This window comes from Pantherophis guttatus, chromosome 1 (genome assembly GCF_059756535.1).
Source record: "Pantherophis guttatus breed Tessera chromosome 1, ASM5975653v1, whole genome shotgun sequence".
Classification (NCBI taxonomy): Eukaryota; Metazoa; Chordata; class Lepidosauria; order Squamata; family Colubridae; genus Pantherophis; species Pantherophis guttatus.
The window spans coordinates 46,094,223-46,115,545 of record NC_142063.1 but is presented as its reverse complement, the minus strand read 5'-3'; the positions used below and the strand labels follow the sequence as shown (position 1 = coordinate 46,115,545).

Here is a 21,323-nt window from a genome sequence, read left to right as displayed (position 1 = left end):
AACTTGCCGGTTTCTTACCCCAAAATGGCGGCGGCGGTGGTAGTCGGAGGCAGGGCTGGGGGTGACTGAATGGGCACGTGCGGGTTTTTCTTTTCTCCTTTCCCTTTCCCAATAAATGTGGGTGCCCGGAGGTAACCAGGGGTGCTAAACAGGTAAGAACGAAGTAAGTGTATCGGAGGGCAGCCGCTTAAGGGATACTTGGATTTCCCCTAGTGCGGCTCAGTCCTCAATGAACACGGCTCATGACTCCCCGCTTTCCTTCCCAAGAAGAATTAAGGCGACGGGTACAACAGCTGGACTCGAACTTGTGAAAGGAAGACTTCCCTGCAATTTAAGACATCGAGAATTTCGGGCTGTTGGGCAGGATCCGTGAATCCTGCCTATCAGGATTTAGAGATCTAAATCTTTAGATTTAGATTTAGGCCTCCTCTCAAAAGACCAACAAGAGTGCCTGTAATAAAAGGCTGTATCTGTCAAACCAGTACCTGTCCTGAGTAAATGGAGTAGTTTCTCCTTTGTGTACAACCTCAGTTTAATTTTGCTCCAGCCACCCGGGTTTCAATGAATGAGTTTGTTAGTTTCTTTATTTTTTACTCCTTGGGATGGAATGGCTTCAATATAATTTCATTTTTAACTTTTGGTTGGTTATTTTGCATACCTTTGGCTGACTTCTCTAATGCCACTGCAATGGATGAAAGCCAACTTGATTTTGTAAAATTAGAGATAGCTCCAAAGTATCAGCTACATGCTTTGGACGAACTTTATCTTCTGGTACAAAAATATAATGGATGATTTTGGGCCAGTCACATACACTCGACCCAACCCACCTTTATAGGATGGTTGTTGGGAGGAGAGGGAATAGGAGGAAGGAGTACTATGTATATTTGCTACCTTGAGTTACTGTACTTAAAAAAAATAAAGATGAGATTAAAAAATCTAATAAGGTTAGCAGTTATAGCTATTAATAAATAAAAATGTAGATAGCTACCATAAATGTCAGAATTAAGTAAAAATATGTTTAACAAAATTATATAAGAGTAGAGAAACACATATAGTAATAGGTAGGGCAAGGCTGTCAAACTTGCAGCCTGGATGCGTCACAGCTGGCCACACCCACACCCAATTTAGCAAAGGGGGAAAAAGTCACAATACGTCACGTGACGACACAAGTTTGACACTCCTGGGGTAGGGTTATATTGAAACACTGAAAATTAGTTCTCAGGCTATATCAAAATGGAGCAGTGCAGACCCTGATAAATGAGCCTTGTTCATATGTTGAATCACACTTTATAGTTACAACCAGGTTATTGTAATACCTGGCAGTAAGTACTGGATTCTTTGTTTTCTGAGGTGTGTGTGTGTGTGTGTGCCTTGCCCTTCTGGTAACCCTGTTTGTCATCTTGAGAAAAAGTGATACAATTGTTCTAAGAAAGAAAGCATTTGATTTTATCTCTAACCTCATAATTAAACCAATCACATTGAAGTCTTGATTATCATAGATTGATTCATTGATTTTGGGAAATTTTCAGTTTGCTTGTGTTGATCATTAGGGCCTTATATCTATGAAACATGCTGAAATAATATAATATTAAGTATCTCTAAATATTCACAGCTGTATATGAAAACTAACAAAAAGGATTTTAAAACAAAATTTATTTCTTATAGTAACTATTTTGAGTGAGAACATTTGGGGAAGAAAAAAATGACATCAATTATCAAGCTAACAACCCTCTCAGGGGTTCAGGAAGAATCCGCTCTCTGCTACTTACTTCAGGTAGATGAGTTTCGCTTTTTGTTGGATTGTGGCTGGGATGAGAATTTTTCTATGGACATCATTGATTCCCTGAGGAAGTAAGTAGAATCTGACTCAGTTAAAGTGCTGAACCTTGAAAAATGTACTGCAATGCTTTTTTGTTATAGCATATTTATATAACATAAAGCACTTTTGTTTAAATTATTAAAGTTTTGGTACAAAATTATTTGTATCAAGATTTTTTTTTCTTACTATATATTTGCTAAGCATAGGTAGAATAGTTCTACTTTATATTGACTTTTGAATTGCTTTACTTAATAACATAAAATGTTCATGAAGACAGGGACAACAATTGCAGAATCAATCTGCAAAGAATAGTCTGTGCTACTTTTTAGGTTGGAATTACATTTATTTTCTTATAAATGCAAGAAAAATGTTGCGATGATGGAACAGTTTATTGTACTTCTCAAATACAGAAACAATGCCATTTGATCAGAGTTCCCAGTGTGGAGATTTTGCATGTATTTGATAAGGGTAGATCTACAGAGGAAGATTTTCATTAGCTTTGGTTTCTTGAATGTATACTCTAATAATGTAATACATGTAGACTTTGCATTTCTTTGCATAATCTTTAGTCTTGGATGACAGAATCAGCAAAATTTATTAAAAGATAAGTGTTTTGAACATTGTTCTCCAAATTCAATTTCATCACTACAACTACTACTAGAAGTTTTTTGCAGTAGTCCTTTTAAATGAAACATGGAAGCAAAAGCTTGATTTCTAAGTGTTTTTCTATGTTGACTGATTTCTTCAATTCACGAATGCTTTTAGTGCAGTTGAATATCCTGTTATAGACAGCTAATGCAATTTTGCTGATATTCCCTTTTGTTTGAATATATTGTTCTCTAAAGCATATTGGGAGAGCAGGACATTAGAGACTACCAAGATAACATCTTTCTATTGAAAGCATTTTCCCATCTATTGAAGGGAGCATTTTCTGAGAAGAGCTTTTTTCATTGGAAATTCCTCCTTAAAAATAGATACAAATTTTATTTTAGATTAAAAGTATCAGTTCTCAAATGATATACACTATACTGTCATTGAAATAGGTGTTTTTTAAATAGTGAAATTGAGTGTTTTATCCCCTTGTTCTTGTTTTGTAGACATGTTCACCAGGTTGATGCAGTACTTCTTTCACATCCTGATCCTCTGCACTTGGGTGCTCTCCCATATGCAGTAGGAAAGATGGGGTTGAACTGTGCTATTTATGCAACTATTCCTGTATACAAAATGGGTCAGATGTTCATGTATGACCTCTACCAGGTAAAGCTCATGTCTCAGTTTTTTGAGAGGTATGATTTTAAACTTTTCCCCAATGCGGTTAATTTTAACTGAGAATATTTTCTTTTTCTTTTCTTTTGACTAGTCACGCCATAATACCGAAGATTTCACCTTGTTCACTTTGGATGATGTGGATGCAGCTTTTGATAAAATACAACAACTAAAATTTTCTCAGATTGTCAATTTGAAAGGTGAAAAAGAACACTCTTAAAGTCAGTGTTATGTCCTGTTGTTTGGGATTTCTGTTTCTTTTTTCTGAAATCTAAATCTTCCAGTTTTAAACTTAGCAAGTGGTTATACAATTGCATGATGTCAAGCTAACTGAAGTACATAATATTCCTTTTTTAAAAAATTTATCCTTTCCTTTTCTCTGATCCCAGATTTGATATTGATTTGTGACTACATAGTCCAAACCACTACTTAATCTAAAAATGCTAAAATCCTGAAATGTTTAGATATATAAAAAAAAAATCAAGGGGAAAGGCCATAAGAGGTGCAGTCCAAAATCATGTTCCGTGAATGCATGGAAGATCAACTAATAACAAGATGGGAGAGGGAGTAGCTATAACAACTCTTGATATAAGGCTGTGTGAGGCCTTAGAATCATTGGACATCAGGGGGTGAATCAGTGATGGGTAAGAGAAAACATACGGGAGTAAGGAATGAAGAATTGCTAGAATCCTGATCAGAAGTACCCCATGTGGCCACATTTTATTGCAGAATTGTATTTTATTTTCTTAATATCAGGAGACAGATTGTTGTTCCATGAGCCTGTTCATTATTTTCATAATACTTGTATGAAAGGTTTTCCTTTCCATTTTTCTTTAGAAGTAGGTTCTGTTGTTATGAATTGCATTAGCAAAAAAATAAATTAGAAAAAATAATATTTTAATACATTGTATTAGTAGGAAGAATTGAAGCCAAGTTATGTCGTGGTGGGAGGGGGTGTTGCATTATCTATTATGTAATTAGAGTGTGTATATAAAATTATGTTTTTTCTTTAGGTAAAGGGCATGGTTTGTCAATCACTCCACTACCAGCAGGCCACATGATAGGAGGTACAATATGGAAAATAGTTAAAGATGGAGAAGAGGAAATTGTTTATGCAGTTGATTTCAACCACAAGAGGGAGATGTATGTACACAGATGTTACTACTTTCCTATTACAGCTTCTTAACATTTCTGGTGTCTAAAGACACTCGGTCCTGGATGGTTTTGTGAGTGAAAATAGTCTTTTAAAATCAAGATTGTATTTCTGGTGATTTAGTGAACATGCAAATAAAATTGTCTTGGCAGTAGTGTGAAAGTAGTTGGCATAGCCTGGGGAGAACTTCCCATGTTAGTTTGAGGCTGTGATATTTTTGGAACTTGCACACCTGGTTTGTCTTAGTTGCAAGTGGAAAAATCAATGAGTTGAAATCAGTACTACAGAGGACCCTTATTTACTTATTCTTCCATACTTCATAATCTTAAGAATCCTGTATATGTGCCAGGGTTTGCACATGCAGAAATTAAATTTGAGGGTAAGGAAATCTGAAGTAATTCCTGTTTTTAAAATTACTAGACAATGTTTAAAATGCATTAAGAAATGCATAATGTTCCTCAATCAAAGATATCCTCCTACATTCTGCAATGCCATTGTTCAGTTGTCAGTTTCAAAATAAATTCTGATCTGAAGGAGAAAAGATGCTTCACATGAGGATTCTCCTGCAGGACCTGTCAACAAATTCATAAATCATCGAAGTGTTTTCCTAGCATTGTGGTGAACCTTACTTCCAGTATGATTACATGAAAAGAAACGTGGTTTATCAAGTTTCTTATATGTGGTTTTTCCTTCTGAAACAGAAGTGCTGCACAGCTCTTCTAAGTAATTAAAGATGGTTTCTTTAACTCTCCTTTTAAAATATGCTATCTAATTGGGAGAGGGAAAATAAGTTTCCTAATGTTTAATTTTAATTTTTAAAAAGGCAATAAATTTAGAAATGTGTTACAGTGACATCCATGTTCTAATTATAGAAGTGTTGTCTCTGCTTTAATTATAGAAGTAGATTCCATATTTTACCTACAGAGCTGTCTATAATGTCAACAGTGGTAGATCAGATTTTATTTATAGGATAATGCATTGTTTTATATTCATTTCTTTAGGATGTCATTACACCTTTATTTTGAGAATTGACAAATGTTACAAAAGTGAAACTAATTTGAAATCTGACATGGGAGAAAATGCTAAATTTAAATTATTCTTAATTATGACATGTTTTGAAATCTGTTTATAACGTTTGTTCCTTTTTTAAGAATGAACTTTAAAACATTTTTTCCCCAAATAAATTGGTTCTTCTATAGGCTTTTCCTTCTTTGCTTTGTTTTTTACATTATATTCTCATTGTTAAGTAAATACTCATGAGCTCAGATATTTGCAGCATATAGAATACCATTAGTTTTTACTTGCAGCACAGGATATGGTAAATAATACATCAACCAAACTAAAGCGACAAGAACCGTAGCCTTCTAGTGACTTTTTAGTAACTCTATTTCCTTGCACCAATCCACTTTACCTGTTATTTTTCCATTTCCTTCCACTATTTATTTTTAAATTGCAGCAGAAAAAATTGACTTTTTTATATCTGTAATTTTTATAGCACCATGTACATTTGTATATAAATGTATTTACATTTATAAATACAGTTAAATTTATGATTGCAATTAAATTGTGTTCTAAAAAAACTTATGTTTTTGAAAATTAGAGAATCTTTTATTTTCAGCAAGTTTTAATTGTCATATTTGTGTAATTATACACTGAAATTGATATCACTTCTTTTTCAGTCATTTAAATGGATGTTCCTTGGAAATGTTAAGTAGACCTTCTTTGCTCATCACTGATTCGTTCAATGCTACTTATGTACAACCAAGGCGGAAACAAAGAGATGAGCAACTGCTAAGTATGTGTTTTGTGACACAAATGAAATAACAATTTAGTGTGGGATTCAGAATGGAATGGTTTTTGTTCTGGACAAGGATTTCATCCTCTTGTTTATATAATGTTCATGAATGTACAGGACGATCTTTGGATAAGATCAGTAATGACCTAGAAAATTGAAATAATTTCAGTTTTAATTTAAAAGGGGACTCTGTATATGCATATTTTAAGTGAAACATGACTGATTTTATATCATAAATTAATTTTAATGGAAATATATTTCCGATGGATACTCAGAATATATTTTTGTTTTTTGGGATGTTGTTACTTGAAAAGGTGCCTCTCCTCACTTGAATATTACTTTAGCTATGAAAAGCCATTCTTTTCTTGGCATTAAAATAAAATTTTAAGTATGCTAAGAACTTTTCTTTGACAACCTTAATATTAAGTATGGAATCATGTAGCTTTCTGTCTTAAAGCTTCAGAAATCTATAAAACAAGACTCTTTCTCCAGAACCATAAAAAGAGTTTTTTTAGTAATTTAGCTTGAGGTAAAGAGGGATGCAGTGGCTCAGTTGCTAAGACACTGAGCTTGTCGATCAGAAGGTCGGCAGTTCAGCGGTTCAGTGCTGCATAATGGGGTGAGCTCCTGTTACTTGTCCCAGCTTCTGCCAACCTAGCAGTTCGAAAGCATGTAAAAAATGCAAGTAGAAAAATAGGGACCACCTTTAGTGGGAAGGTAACAGCGTTCCGTGCACCTTTGCGCCTTTGGCGTTTAGTCATGCCAGCCACATGAGACGTCTTCGGACAGCGCTGGCTCTTTGGCTTTGAAACGGAGATGAGCACTGCCCCCTAGAGTTAGGAACGACTAGCACATATGTGCGAGGGGAACCTTTACCTTTAAAGTACTAAATGGTAACCTCAGTTATCATTTAGTTGACGTGTGTTGTATGGGTAGTGATTTTTAGTTAGATACTGTCTGTTGCATGATTTTTTTCCATAAATTATTTTAAAAGGTTTTGTAGTTGGGTCATTTATGTTAAGGCATCAAATTGCTACTGATCACATGTGGATTAGAAGTTATTCTTAATGCTGTTTGGTTTTTCCTCTAATTATTAACATGAAACTTCTGTATATATAAGGGTTTCAATATTGTAATTTACTCGTTGTCTTTTTATTTCTAGCAAATATTTTGGAAACATTGAGGGGTGATGGAAATGTCCTAATAGCTGTGGACACTGCAGGGAGAGTTTTGGAACTTGCCCAACTGCTTGATCAAATATGGAGGACAAAAGACGCTGGTTTAGGCGTGTATTCCTTGGCACTTTTAAACAATGTCAGCTACAACGTTGTGGAGTTCTCAAAATCTCAGGTTTGTTTTGTCAGGTTATTTATAATGAAATTCACTGTTGTAAAGCAGTTATTTTAACCTTATGTATCAAGTAACATAACATCTAATAAGATATTAGATATTATAAGGTATGGACCATATAAAGCATGCTTTGCAAAACGACCCAATTGTCCTTCCAAATCACTGTCTAAAATGTTGGTGGAAATTTGTTATCACTTAGTATTAAAAAGGGCAACTGACCTGTACTACTCTCTCAATATACAGGTGGAATGGATGAGTGACAAGCTAATGAGGTGCTTTGAAGATAAGAGAAACAATCCTTTCCAGTTTCGTCATCTGTCTCTTTGTCATGGACTTGCAGATTTGGCTCGTGTTCCTAGTCCCAAAGTTGTTCTTGCTAGCCAGCCAGATCTGGACTGTGGATTTTCAAGGGATCTCTTTATACAATGGTGTCAGGATCCCAAAAACTCTATTATTTTGACGTACAGAACAACTCCTGGAACACTAGCACGGTTTTTAATAGATAATGCTTCTGAAAAAGTTATAGACATAGAGGTAAGCAAATGCAGTACTTTTTAATAAAAATATTGCATCTTTAAGCTAGTGTAAGAATAGCAACACAATGATCTTGTGCAAGGGTTTGCCTTGACTCAAAGCAGAGCAAAGCAATAAAAGAACTGCTAGATAGCCACCCCTAAATCCATGCATGCATTACAGTATTTTGAATTTTGTTAGTGAACAATTAATTTTAAGAAATATGCACATTTGGGCCAGTGCATATGCAATGCAAACTTTTGTGCAGGGGTTTTTGGTGAATTATATAAATCATGTTCACACTTTGAAGAAAACAAAAATGATAAAGTTGCTGATCAGTTAGCTGTGAAGAGGCATAAGCATTTCATACTAACTGTGGCTATATAATATATATGTATTTGCTTGAGATTTAAAGTGTAGAAAAATAGTCACACATGCATATAAAAATGCCTGAGTTTCTTGAAAAATTTTCCATTGATGTTAAGCGGTCTGTTTTGTGCAAAGCAAAATAATGCCAAAATAATTTTAGAAGTCATTGCATACTTTATTGCAGATAGAACTTTTATTCAATATGTACTATTGAATATTGCCGTTGTTTACCACCGTCGTTACTTAAGGATTCATTGTAAAATCTGAACATGTAAGGTAGGTGAATATAAGAGTTACTAATGTATACTTTTCCTTTAGCTCAGGAAACGTGTAAAACTTGAAGGAAAAGAACTTGAGGAATACCTGGAAAAAGAAAAAATCAAAAAGGAGGCAGCAAAAAAGTTAGAACAGTCAAAAGAGTGAGTATTTATCTGCCTTCAAGACTCCTATACATTAACATAGACCCTTGTTCATTAATGCACATTCTTAATGGATCCTCCAAAACATCCAGTTTAGAATACTTGTTTCAGGATTACTTAAGATTTGCTTGTGCTTTTCTGACTTCCAAGTCAGTGTTAACTCCTGGCAATTGCCTGGACGAGTCCTTGCAACTTTCTTGGAATATTTTCAGAATTGCCTTCCTAGATCTGAGATACAATAATTGATCCGAGATATACCGGTGGCCTAAGACGGGACTAGAACTCCCAGTATTCCAGTTTCGTTACACTAGTAAAGCAATTTGAATTACAATGTAAATAGCCCAGTTGAAAACATATTTGAAATGGCTTTATTGACTACCCCAGAAGGGAGCAGCACATGGACAGTCTTGGATGGTTTAGACAGCTAAACCAGATTGGCCTTGGTTAGAATTCACAGGGGAACCACTTAGGAATTCCATATTTGTGAACTTGATTCGGAAGCTGAAAAAAAGATTCTGCATGAAGGTAATTTCCATAACATTGCCAAGGAAACCGGACAGATACTTCCATAAAAGTCATCAGGAACTGATTTCAGCTTAAAGGAGGCTTTACTTTTACTTTGACTTTAATGAAATTTACCTTTAAATATGGTTTATGATCTGCAAGTTAAACGTAAATACCCCCTTAGCAGAAATATAGTAATTTGTGGTTTGTTAGCTTCAAAATTAATAGCTATGTAGAATATATTTTGCAAGTTTATTTTACCTTTATAGCAAAGAATTGAGGTGCCAATGAATTAATCAGAATATAAATATTTTGTTGATTTGCTTCATATTTATAATTATTCTGGACTCCTGCTTTAGAGCAGATATAGATTCCAGTGATGAGAGTGATGCTGAAGAGGATATTGATCAACCATCTGTTCATAAGACCAAACATGATCTCATGATGAAAGGTGAAGGGAATCGAAAAGGAAGCTTCTTCAAACAAGCCAAAAAATCTTATCCTATGTTTCCTGCTCCAGAGGAGAGAATTAAATGGGATGAATATGGAGAGATTATCAAGTAAGTGGGAGATGAGGGAATCCCTATTCTAACATTCTTACATTTTGGTATATACTGACTTACTGTCTTCATGTAGAATGCACATTTTTTCAAATACATTTTTATCTCAAATGAAATAATTCTCTGAAAAAAACGTGCTACATTTAAATGTATGTATCGAACCTTGATAATTCACCAAATAATGAACACCTTTGATGGAACACATTATTTGGCTCTTTTACAATTCTTTTTGCTGCCATAGGACAGGGAAGCTGTCTAAAGCAGATTTAGAGAAAAGGAAGCAAGCAGCTCTGAGGGGAAATGCCATTTTGCAGGTAGAATTCTGGATGTATTGAGATGCCCACATTTGGATGAATACCTTTTAGTAACATATTATTAATCTATGTTATATATAGTAAATGAAGAGTATATATAATACTTTCATTTCTAAAAGTGCCACAGGTTTTCTTGACAATCTGCCTGAATATAAAATTAATAATGTTCCTGTATTTAGACCTGAGGATTTCCTCGTTCCAGAACTTCAGGCAACAGAAGAAGAAAAGAACAAATTAGAATCTGGCCTTACAAATGGAGAAGAACCTATGGATCAAGATTTATCAGATGTTCCTACTAAATGCATTTCAGCAATGGAATCAATGGAAATAAAGTGAGTACATGTAGATTTGTTGAAGGTGGTATTAGCATAGAGCAGTGATGGCTAACCTTTTTGCCGTTGTGTGCCAAAAGCGGGGGGAGTGTGGGGGGTCGCACCTGCGTGTGTCTCACCCATAATTCAATGTGTCCCATCCCCCCGCGCATGTGCGTGCGACCCCCTGCACTCATCCTGCTTTTTGCATGTGATGGCCCGGTGGGCCTGGTAGGCCCATTTTTTTTGCTCTCCCCAGGCTCCAGAGAGTTTCTAGGAACCTGGGGAAGGCGAAAACGCCCCCCCCCCCTCGAGGCCCTCCAGAGGCCGGAAACAGACTGTTTCCCATGTATCAGAGCTGAGCTAGGGCAACGCTCGCGTGCCTACCGATATGGCTCCGCGTGCCACCTGTGGCACACATGCCATAGGTTCGCCATCAAGGGCATAGAGTGTGATGTGTATTAATCTATTGCAATCTCTTTCACCCTACTTGAGCCTGCCTCATATCCCTTATGGATGTATCGAAATGATCCTTAGTTTTTAATATTGTGAAAATGTTCACTTCTGCATTTATTGTTCATTTTTCTATAACCTATATCTAGCTTGAGGTTATGATCACAATAGAGACCGGAAAATTAATTGTTGAGCGATACAATTGTTAAATGAGACATTGCGTAATCACAATTTGTGAAGAAAAAAAGTTGTTCAGCAGATTCAAAATAGTTTTTTCTTCTGACTAAATACTGTGAGATGGACTATGTGATATTATATAAAATAAAATTCTAGCTGACAATGTATAGAATACAAAGCAGAACACAAAACATTAGAAGTAAGCGTCTTGGAGAATATTGGAAAATAAAGATACTAACATATATATTGATCAAATAAATTGCAATGAGTCTTGCATTAGATTGATTAGATAATAGGGGAGAAATTCATTTATTTCATTTGATTTATAAGTTTGTTTAATTGCAAATAAATTAATGCTGAGTACAGTAAATTTAAAATATCACAGGAACAAGCCCAGTGGATAAAAGTAACTACCAAAAATGAGGGTTGTAAAAGGTGATCTGCGTTGCTGGAGTTAAAAACAGGTTTTCAAACTTTTGCAACCCTATTTCCCCCTTCAGCTAAGATAAAGATACATTGGAACATGATATTAAATTTTTAAGAGTAGATGAGAATGGGCCAATCTGTATGTAGAGAAGAAGAGTTTACAATATGTTAAAAGTATCCCTGCTCCCAAATACAAATGAATAAATTTGCCAATATTGTAAAAAGTATGCTGGTTTATAGTAAGAACACATCAAGACAATATTTGTGTGTCTATAACGTGTGTAACAAAGGAGAATGATGTACAGATGATGTTTAATAAAAGTATATTGCAAAACTTTCAAAGAAGCATGAAATTGTAGTAATGAGACACTTGAAATCTGTTGGCATCAGTTGGGAGACAAACAACTGAGAATAATCTTTCTACAGAATTACTGTTTTGTTTGGCTGATAATTTTCTACTGAAGTGTGTCTAAAAATGTACAAGAGAATAATATGTCTTTGCTTTAATACTAACCAATAGGCTGTATTAACATGAGAACATTGCAGGCACATGATCACATAATGAGTGCAAGTATCAGGAATTCTACATCTATAGATTGGATAAAAACAAAACAAAAATTCCAGAAGGTGGCAGTGATAAACCTCTTCTGTGCTGTTGCCAAGGAAACTTAATGGATGCATCTATGCAGTTATTGGGAGTCACATTCCTTTTTAATGACATATCTACCTTGAACCTCCATTGCTACTTTGAAAAGATCCTTTTGAAGCTCTTCTGTATGACAGTTAATGAATATACACAATACTTAAATTGCTGATCTTCATAACTAAATAATTGATAAAAATATTTAATACAGAAGAGTTCAATTTCTTACATTGTAAAAACATTATTTTCTGTTTCTACACTGTTTCTAAGGTAGTGTTGATCTATAAAAACAGTTGACCTTTTATTTCTTGATGACTAATTTTTACAGGCTTAAGTATATTTTTTTAAATATGTAGATCACTTCATCTTGATTGCAACCCTCAAATTTCTAATTAGTTAACGATACAAGTTTTCACTTCGCAAAAAACATTGTTAACAATGCAGAATATGTGCATTTTAAAAAATGGAACTGCAGCCTTTTGTTATTAAATGTAAAACGTTCAGCATTTTGCAGTTCTTAAATAACACCATCTGGCTTAATAGTTAAAGGTTACATTATTATTAAAACATTTGCAAATCATAATGACGTTATAGTAATGAAAATGTAAGATTATAGTTTAGTATGCTTGAATGACAGCTACGTCGTGACATGTTTATATTCAGCTCAGCCAGTAAAGATTAGATTTTGTTTTTCTTCATCTCTATTTTTTTTTCTCTATCTTATTTTTAGAGCTCGAGTTACATACATAGATTATGAAGGCCGCTCAGATGGAGACTCCATTAAAAAAATTATTAATCAGATGAAGCCACGGCAATTGATTATTGTCCATGGACCTCCTGAGGCCAGTCAAGATCTCACTGAATCTTGTAGAGCTTTTGGAGGGAAAGACATTAAAGTTTACATGCCCAAACTGCATGAAACCGTAGATGCAACCAGTGAGACTCACATATATCAAGTAAGACTTGCATGTTTGTATGACAAGATATACTTAGCACAATTCAGCCATTTCCAAGTATTTATAAAAGGACTAACACTTGCAAGATGTACTTTAGAACATGCAACAGTATATACAAACCACTTTTTTGAATTGTTAAAGCAGCCACATCTTTTTCCAGGCTTGTAGATATGCTTTGGCGCTTGCTCCTGACTATTTCTATGTGCATGGAGGCACATAGTTGCTCTCAGCTGTATCCTATGGCTCTGGTGGATATGCATGTTGAGGCACCTAGCAACACCTTCCAGAACTACTATACTAAATATAAGCCTGGAACAATATGCCACTGTTTTAATGATTAAAAAAGTGATTTGGACATGCTCCTACATGTTACAAAGAACCTACTTCAAAGGATTTGTATGCAAGAGAAAGCAAAGTAAGCCCAGTAGTCTGATCATGAATTTGTATTGTTGAGCTGCCTCAAGATGCATTTCTAGGGCATTTTAAAGTTCTGGTATTAAGTTTTGAAGGATCTGTGGGCTCATTTCTTGTGGTACTGCAGTCATTCTGTCAGCCTGCCCTACTTTTGAGATTTGCATTTGAAGCCTCGTTATATGGCCATCCGCGAACATTTGTGACTAGCCACAGGAAGATATTTGGGGGGCGGAGGGGGGCAGAGGAGGGAATGGTACCATATCTATATTTTGGCCTGATAGGAAATGTCACACCTCCTCACTGGCTCCTTTTAAAAAGAACCTTGAAAGGCTTGTTTGTTTTTAAGTGTTTCCTTAAAAATGATTGTGATGGGTTGGTAGAGCTTTTATATTCCAATAGTAAGGTATGATTTTTGCTGCATATATTTATGTCATTTAACTGTATTACTATGTTAGCTATATTAATATTATAGAATTTTTTACTGTACTTATTAGCAATTGTTATTTATATCATGTACTTCAGTGGTCTACTATAATTTAAAGAATATATTTTGGATATATTTTATTATAAAAGAAAGGTTTATAATAAATAAATTAATTAATTAATTTATTTATTTATTTATTTATTTATTTATTTATTTATTTATAAATACTTTTTAGTTGGTTTATAAGGTGATAAACATTTGTCCATCCATAGCAAGGTTAATTTTACAATTAGCAATATTTCCTTTTTTATTGCTTTCCCAAGGCTGATACTTTCCTGTTTGAAACTCCAACAAGATAATTCGCTACAAGGTCTTCCTATTGTTTAGCCTTGCACTGAGTCATTGCATCATTCCTTTGGTTTTAACTTGGAGTATTATAGGAATTAATTGTGATTGATAGAGTAATTTCTGGCTTTCTGAACTATAAAGACTCGGGCAATTGTGTTCTTTCAATAAATTACATAATTTGCCAAATCATTGCTTAGTGCAGTATGTAGTAAGCTTGGTCTGCTACAGGACATAAATGGTTCTCTGGCTCCAGTAAGTGAATGGTTATTTGCTAAACCATTGCACTCCTTAACAATAAATGGCAAAAATAAAAACAATGTCTTGATAGTGTGATTTCATTGTCTTTCACACTGTCTTCTTTGGCTATTGATGTATTGCAAGCAGTGCTGCTGAGAATGTAAATTCTTTCTCATTTGTTTATTTCAGTTTTTTTAAAATTCTGTTTTAGGTTAGGTTAAAAGACTCCCTAGTCAGTTCCCTTCAGTTTTGTAAAGCTAAAGATGCAGAACTTGCATGGATAGATGGAGTTCTGGACATGCGAGTATCAAAAGTAGACACAGGGGTAATTTTGGAAGAAGGGGAACTGAGAGATGACGGTGAGGACACTGAAATGCAAGTAGATGCACCATCTTCAGATTCCAGTGCTGTGGCACAGCAAAAGGCCATTAAAAGTCTCTTTGGTGATGATGACAAAGAAATCTGTGAGGAGAGTGAAATTATTCCTACTTTGGAGCCCTTACCACCCAATGAGGTAAGATTTAAAAGTGAACTTTTATTGCTTTGGGAACATGGTCTTGTATATAAAGAAATTATTGAAATACATTTCATGACAGGAACCCAGGTTCTTAGTTGGTTATTTTTTAATTGTAGATCTGTGACCGTCAAAATAAAAGCAGTTCCTTGTGTAATGGAAAAAAAAACGAAGAGCTACTGTCTTTCATGTACATATGAAATACTAAAAAGTAGCATTTTCTCTGTGTCAGGATTTTTTTCTTTTCTAAATGAAAGCTGAGCTTTTTTTAAAAAAGAAATCACTAAGCCTCAAATGTGTCAGATCTCTGAATCAAATGAAATGAGTTATTTCAATACAAGAAGGGCAGCAAATAAATTTAATAAATAATGACTTTATCAATTACCATGCCACTTCTAAGAGCATGTTTGTTAAAGATTTTGAAATTGCTTATGCTATATAGCCCTGACCAGAATTGAGGCTTTTAATAAATTCTACCATGATGTACAATATATAGGCCATTTTTTTCCCTATGAAACATATGGCCTTGTACAAATGTGTATGAATTTTGTGATACAAAACCAGAATAACTTTACCGGTGGGATGCTTCAGGTATTTGAAATATATTGAAATTTTATTTTGGCTTGTATCCTCTTGACAAAAGGTTCCTGGACATCAGTCGGTCTTCATGAATGAGCCAAGATTGTCTGATTTTAAGCAAGTTCTGTTGCGAGAAGGAGTTCAAGCTGAATTTGTGGGAGGAGTTCTAGTGTGTAATAACTTGGTCGCTGTTCGCAGGGTAAGTATATAGGGAATGTATGTGTGTGTACATTTAATGTATCAATTGTAGGAAATCTTTCAAAAAAGTAAATAACTGGGTATGTTTTTTGTTACAGACTGAAACTGGACGTATTGGATTGGAAGGTTGTCTCTGTGAAGATTTCTATAAAATTAGAGACCTTTTATATGAACAGTATGCTATTGTCTAAGGAGAAGTGTAAATATATATATGGACTTGTTTTATTTTTATCAGATTCTTTTACAGAATGCATAAGAATAATTAGCCATTACTAAACCTTTCTAGTTGATGACCCAATGTTGATACAGTCCGAGAAAGTTTACTTTATATAAATATCCTGTATATTTTGCTGGTTATATTTTTCATAATAATACAACTTTTCACGTTGTAGCTTTTCAACTTGCAGATAGATCGTTTTACAGAACTTTTTGAGATCTCATCTTGACAAATTTGCATTTAGTCTCTGTTGAAAACAATGGGATTTGGCATGATTAACATTTCCATTATTTTCAGTGGGAAGTAAAGGTAATTAAGTTAGCATGAATGTAACCTATTAAGGTTATGTTTAAAAAATATAAAAGAATTATATGTTAAAAATGTCCCTGATTTGCAACTAAATTGTTTATGTCCATCCTTTGATTTTTGTAGCAAATTGTACATTTTTGTTTTGATAAAAGCAAAGTGAATATTCATTGAGAATGAATGTTTCTTCAGAGTAATTCCTCTCTCACAATCCTCTAAAGCTCTATTCCTTAACTGATTTTTCTTAATAATTTTTCTATTTAGAACAATATAAAAGAAGCAGAAAAAAAGGCAAAAAGTTCCTAATGGAACAAAATTCCTACAGGTATATAATGAAAGTGGTCTTATTACCACAGCAAAAAGCTAGTACAATGACTTTAAAATACAGCTATTACTGTTTCCAAAATATATACTGGTACTTACTAAAATGACATATTTTATAAGGTACCTATGTTAACAGATAGCTGCTTCCATTAGCAGAACAGCAGCTTCCAATATAGGGGGGAATAATCACAAATCCAACAAGGTTTTTATATTTGCTTGGAAGTCTGAGAAACCCTTTGCTAATGTTAGAATGAGACTTCACTGAACAACTTTTTTTTTTTTTTTGATTTGATTTATATGCCGCCCTTCTCCGGAGACTCAGGGCGGCTTACAATGCGTTAAGCAATAGCCTTCATACTTTTGTATATTTATACAAAGTCAGCTTATTGCTCCCACAAATTGGGTCCTCAATTTACCTACCTTAGAAAGGATGGAAGGCTGAGTCAATCTTGAGCCTGGGGAGATTCGAACTAGCAGTAATTGCAGGCAGCTGGATGATAATAACAGGCTATTAGTCTGCTGCGCCACCAGGCTCCTACTACTACAACTAATGTAGTTTTGTCTTCCTGTAGTTCTTGGAATCCATGTCATAGAATTCAATGTTTCAAAAGTATTCATATCATTTTAGCCATTTTTGACATAAGATTGCCAGATTTAAAAATGCTGACCGTTTAAACATTTTATGGAAAAGTCTTTGTCATGCTTCCAAGTAACACCCCCCAACGAAAGAAGACTCTGAGACTAGAAATTCCTCAAAATTCCATTTTATTAGAGATGTCATATTGGCACATCTGGGAAAACGGGAATCTGAAAGCTTCCAGGTTTTTACCCACCCAAAAGAAAGTCAAATTCCTGCCCCAGCACCCACATGTCCATCACATGGTCCAATCAATGCACCATCCCAACTGGAGATGCCTCCCAGTCACACCACTCCAGGTGCAGGGCAGAATGTCCTTGACTCTCAGAGAAAAGAATGTTATTATGGCTACATATCTCCCCAACTCCATATAATCCCCACTCCCAGTTTCCCACAGCACTAAATGTGGCAGCCCTGAAGATCCAATGTAAAAGATGGCTTCCAGGACTGATAGTCTTTTTTTAATGCTACTATCAAGCATTGTACATTAGGCTTGTCAAATTTCTTGTTTCTGATCAGATTACATTTCACAATGCTTCAAGAGTATAATGGCTTATTTAATTATATTAATAGAATAAATATCAGTAAAAATTATATTTTTATAGCATATGCTTGGCTCTTAAATTTATTTCCCCCTTTTTTGGTAATATTTAACTCTGCTGTCAAATCTGGTATACTATCTTTATCAGGATCCATCTGAAAATAATTCCAGTTCAGGTATATTGTTGTATTGGAAACCCCTGCAGTCTTTCTCATTGTTTCTATCGCATCCCTTAAAATACTTTGTTCTTTAAAATTAGAATTAAATCCTGAATAAAATTAAATGCTGAATTAATATATCCTGAACATTATAGGAACATAGTTTCTGATAGCTAAATTGAAGCATACATACATTCACAGACACACACTGATAAAATATGTTCTCCAAAGATACTATATGTTCCTTTATTTTCAGTTGTAAAAAAGTTTTTAAATATATGGTAAGTGGTTAAATATAGATTGGGAAATGATGCATGGTAGAACAAACAAGTTTTACATTTAGTACTGAATTTCAATTAGTTTTGGAAGTTTGCTTCAAGGATTTTCTGACAATTGAAAAGTGACTCTAGACAGCAAAACGTACTAATGCTGAAATCCCACCTTCAGTTATTTGCATAAAAGTCCACAAATAAGCTGATACAATATTGCTTCTTTGAATAATTCTGAAACAAAATTTAGTTCTTCAGACCATCTCTTCTGGTATTGGTAAAGGTATGCTTGGTATCCCAGTTCAAGACAGAATTCTGTGCTTCTTGCTAGAGTGAAGTTGCTTGTTTCCTGCTTTAATCTCTGCAAGTGCTAAGTAGATTTCCTGATCTCAGTTTTAATCAGCTACTTATGCAGATTAAGAAATGTTATTAGCTTGAGCTACTTTTACATTTGTAGTTATTTATTTATTTATTTATTGAATTTGTATACTGCCCTACAAAGGACTCAGGGCGGTGAACAGCCAAATAAAATACATATAATGCAAATGTTAAAACACCATTAAAATACAATTAAATAATTGGCCCATAAAACGAAATTTAAAACGCCCCAAATTCATAAGACAATTTTAAAATTTTAAAAAACAGTTTAAAAGAGAGGTTAGGCCAGGCCGGCCTGCTGAAAAAAAAATGTTTTGATGGCATGGCGGAAAGCGTGCAGGTCCGGGATCCTCCGTATCTCCGGGGGGAGCTAGTTGCAGAAGGAGGAAATCTTTTTTGACTGAAAGGAAGGTATCCTGCAATCAATTTCCAGTACATAGATTTTTCATGTAATTTTAATATTGATGTTGGAAATAGCTTAATGCATGTAATAGAAAGAACATGAACACATGAAATTCTTTCTATATCCCTTATACAAAGAGTATAAGCCTGAGACTCCAGTACGATATATTCTTCTAAAAACTTTGGTATGATTCTCTCCAAAACTTACACAAATTACAGTTTTTAAAACAATAGAAGGGGAAAGTTAAATATGTGAGATGAGAGTCCTCTTACCAGCAAAATTTTAATTTTAATTAAATATAAATGTAAATTGGTGTGATGAGAAACTAGAGAAGCAATGAATATGATTATTTTATTTCAGATTAGATTTATAATATTCAGATTCAGAATTTATCAGAACTCTAATTTAAATAGAAAATATAATTAATACTGGAGGTACAGGATGCCATCTGTTTTATAGAAAAAGTTAATTATTGCAGACTGTCCTAGTTTGGCTTGAGCAAAAAAACTTGGACAGAGATGTTCCATCAGCTTAAGTAAGCATAGTGTAGGAAGCTGTTCTATGACAACTATTTTTGTAGTTCATATAATCTTTGATATTCTATGGATATTAAAGGTTTTTTTTTTATATTCTGTTGACAAAATCAACTTTTCCTTGGGGCAATATATAGAAGATTAAATTCATATAACTAAGTTTAACTGCAGTTTTTTGTGAACTATGAGGATTTTAAATAGCACAGAGCTCTTATACTTGCAAGAGATGAAAAGCTGAATTCCAGAAAATCATATTAATTTAAGCTTAATTCTTGAAAATTCATCAAAATATTTTATAATCTTTTATTCCAGCTTCTCACTAGACTTGTGTACGAAGATTTCTTCTTCCTATCTTCTTCCCAACCAGAGTCGCTTTGCAAAGTAAAATGTGCCGCATATAAATTTAATAAATAAAGTTATCCCTGCAGTTACTTTTCTTCTGCATTTAGCACTGTATTATTGAGAAGACTAGTTTAGAATTAATGTCAGAATGTGAAAATCATTTAATTCTGCAGATGATTTTGATAGTAAAGATTTGAATGCCTTGCACTATTGATATTGTGGCTCCTATTTTCTGATTCCCTTTTTCAAAAGTGTCCAGAATTTTCATTGTTACGTTTTGCAATACTTTACAAGCTTGTCAATTTTTCCTCTATCTAAAATCTTTGGTCCCCTCTAGTGTCCAGTTTTTGAAACCTTGACATTGCATAACTTTGTTTTGTGTTAAAAAAAAACCTCACAAAAACAAACAAAATCTATTTCCCATGAGAAGTTGTTTATAACTATTTCCAAAATCGTATTCCAGAAGTTTCAGTATTTCAAATTTATTTGCTTAGTCCATTTATAATTTTCTAACATCAAAATCTTATTTAGCTTTTTGCCGTTTATTTCAGATCCTTTACATTCTTAGCCTTATTATTATGAATTCTCATTTCTCAGTGACTTTAAAATATGTCTCCTGGGATATGGTTTGACTAACAAGAAAGTGGAAGTATTGCTTCTTATAATTGAAGTACTAATATTAATATAGCCTAACGTAGCATTAACTTCTTTAGCAACTGCCCTGTACTGGCAATTCAGATTTGAGTTATAAGACATTGAAATACTTAGGTCCCCTTGTCCATGTATCATTCCCAATAGAGACCATATATTATAATGATGCCCACTTTTTAAGGATAAAAATACAAGGACTACATTCATCCTTACTGAATACTTGAAGGGATGTTTTTTCTTAAAGCACTCCTGTCTGTCTCTTAATCCTCTTTATTTCCTAGGTGCCTGGCTTCTAAAAGAACAACATCTGAATAATTGTATTTCTATTGTGAAGCAATATCATTAAAGGCTTCTTTGTGTTATTGCCTTTATAATTTATTTTCATGTTAGAAATATGTGTAGGAGACTGAAATGTGTCCAGATAATCTGCTTCATCCAAAATTGTTCAGTACTTGGGATCCATCAACAACTTATTTAGGAGGAAGCAAACTAAGGCCTCCTTAAGAGATAAAGGAAGAACCCTTTCACTTAAAGAAGAATTCACCACCATTGGAGCCCCTTCACATGATATTCCCTATTTCTTTGATGAAATGGCTGAGGATGCAATTCTAAATTAAACATTGTAGTTTTAACAGGGTTAATAGCCTCAGACAGGGCTGTCAAACTCCCGACCCGCGGGCCAGATGCGTCACACTCTGGCCACACCCATGCCCAGTTTAGTGAAGGGGAAGTCCAAATAAGTCACGTGACACTGCCATGACAATGTGAGTTTGACACCTCTGGCCGAGGAGAGTGATTTTTCTAAGAGTTTAAGGGTATTTG

General features: G+C 34.3%; 1 protein-coding gene across 2 annotated transcripts; it reads left to right on the top strand.

The window, feature by feature from the left end:
- The first annotated feature begins 49 nt into the window (after positions 1-49).
- Positions 50-16,435, top strand: CPSF2 (cleavage and polyadenylation specific factor 2). Of its 2 annotated transcripts, none has more exons than XM_034418351.3 (15): positions 50-152; positions 1,666-1,774; positions 2,917-3,076; positions 3,180-3,285; positions 4,099-4,228; positions 5,918-6,033; positions 7,196-7,383; positions 7,627-7,917; positions 8,584-8,684; positions 9,548-9,748; positions 10,242-10,394; positions 12,803-13,028; positions 14,663-14,965; positions 15,609-15,743; positions 15,841-16,435. In XM_034418351.3, exons 3-15 carry the CDS (start codon positions 2,999-3,001, stop codon positions 15,931-15,933), a joined length of 2,121 nt encoding a protein of 706 aa, XP_034274242.1. In that variant the 5' UTR covers positions 50-152; positions 1,666-1,774; positions 2,917-2,998; the 3' UTR covers positions 15,934-16,435. The 2 variants fall into 2 exon arrangements, with proteins under 2 accessions (XP_034274242.1, XP_034274241.1); XM_034418350.3 differs by having other exon boundaries at positions 1,666-1,851.
- The last annotated feature ends 4,888 nt before the right edge of the window (positions 16,436-21,323 follow it).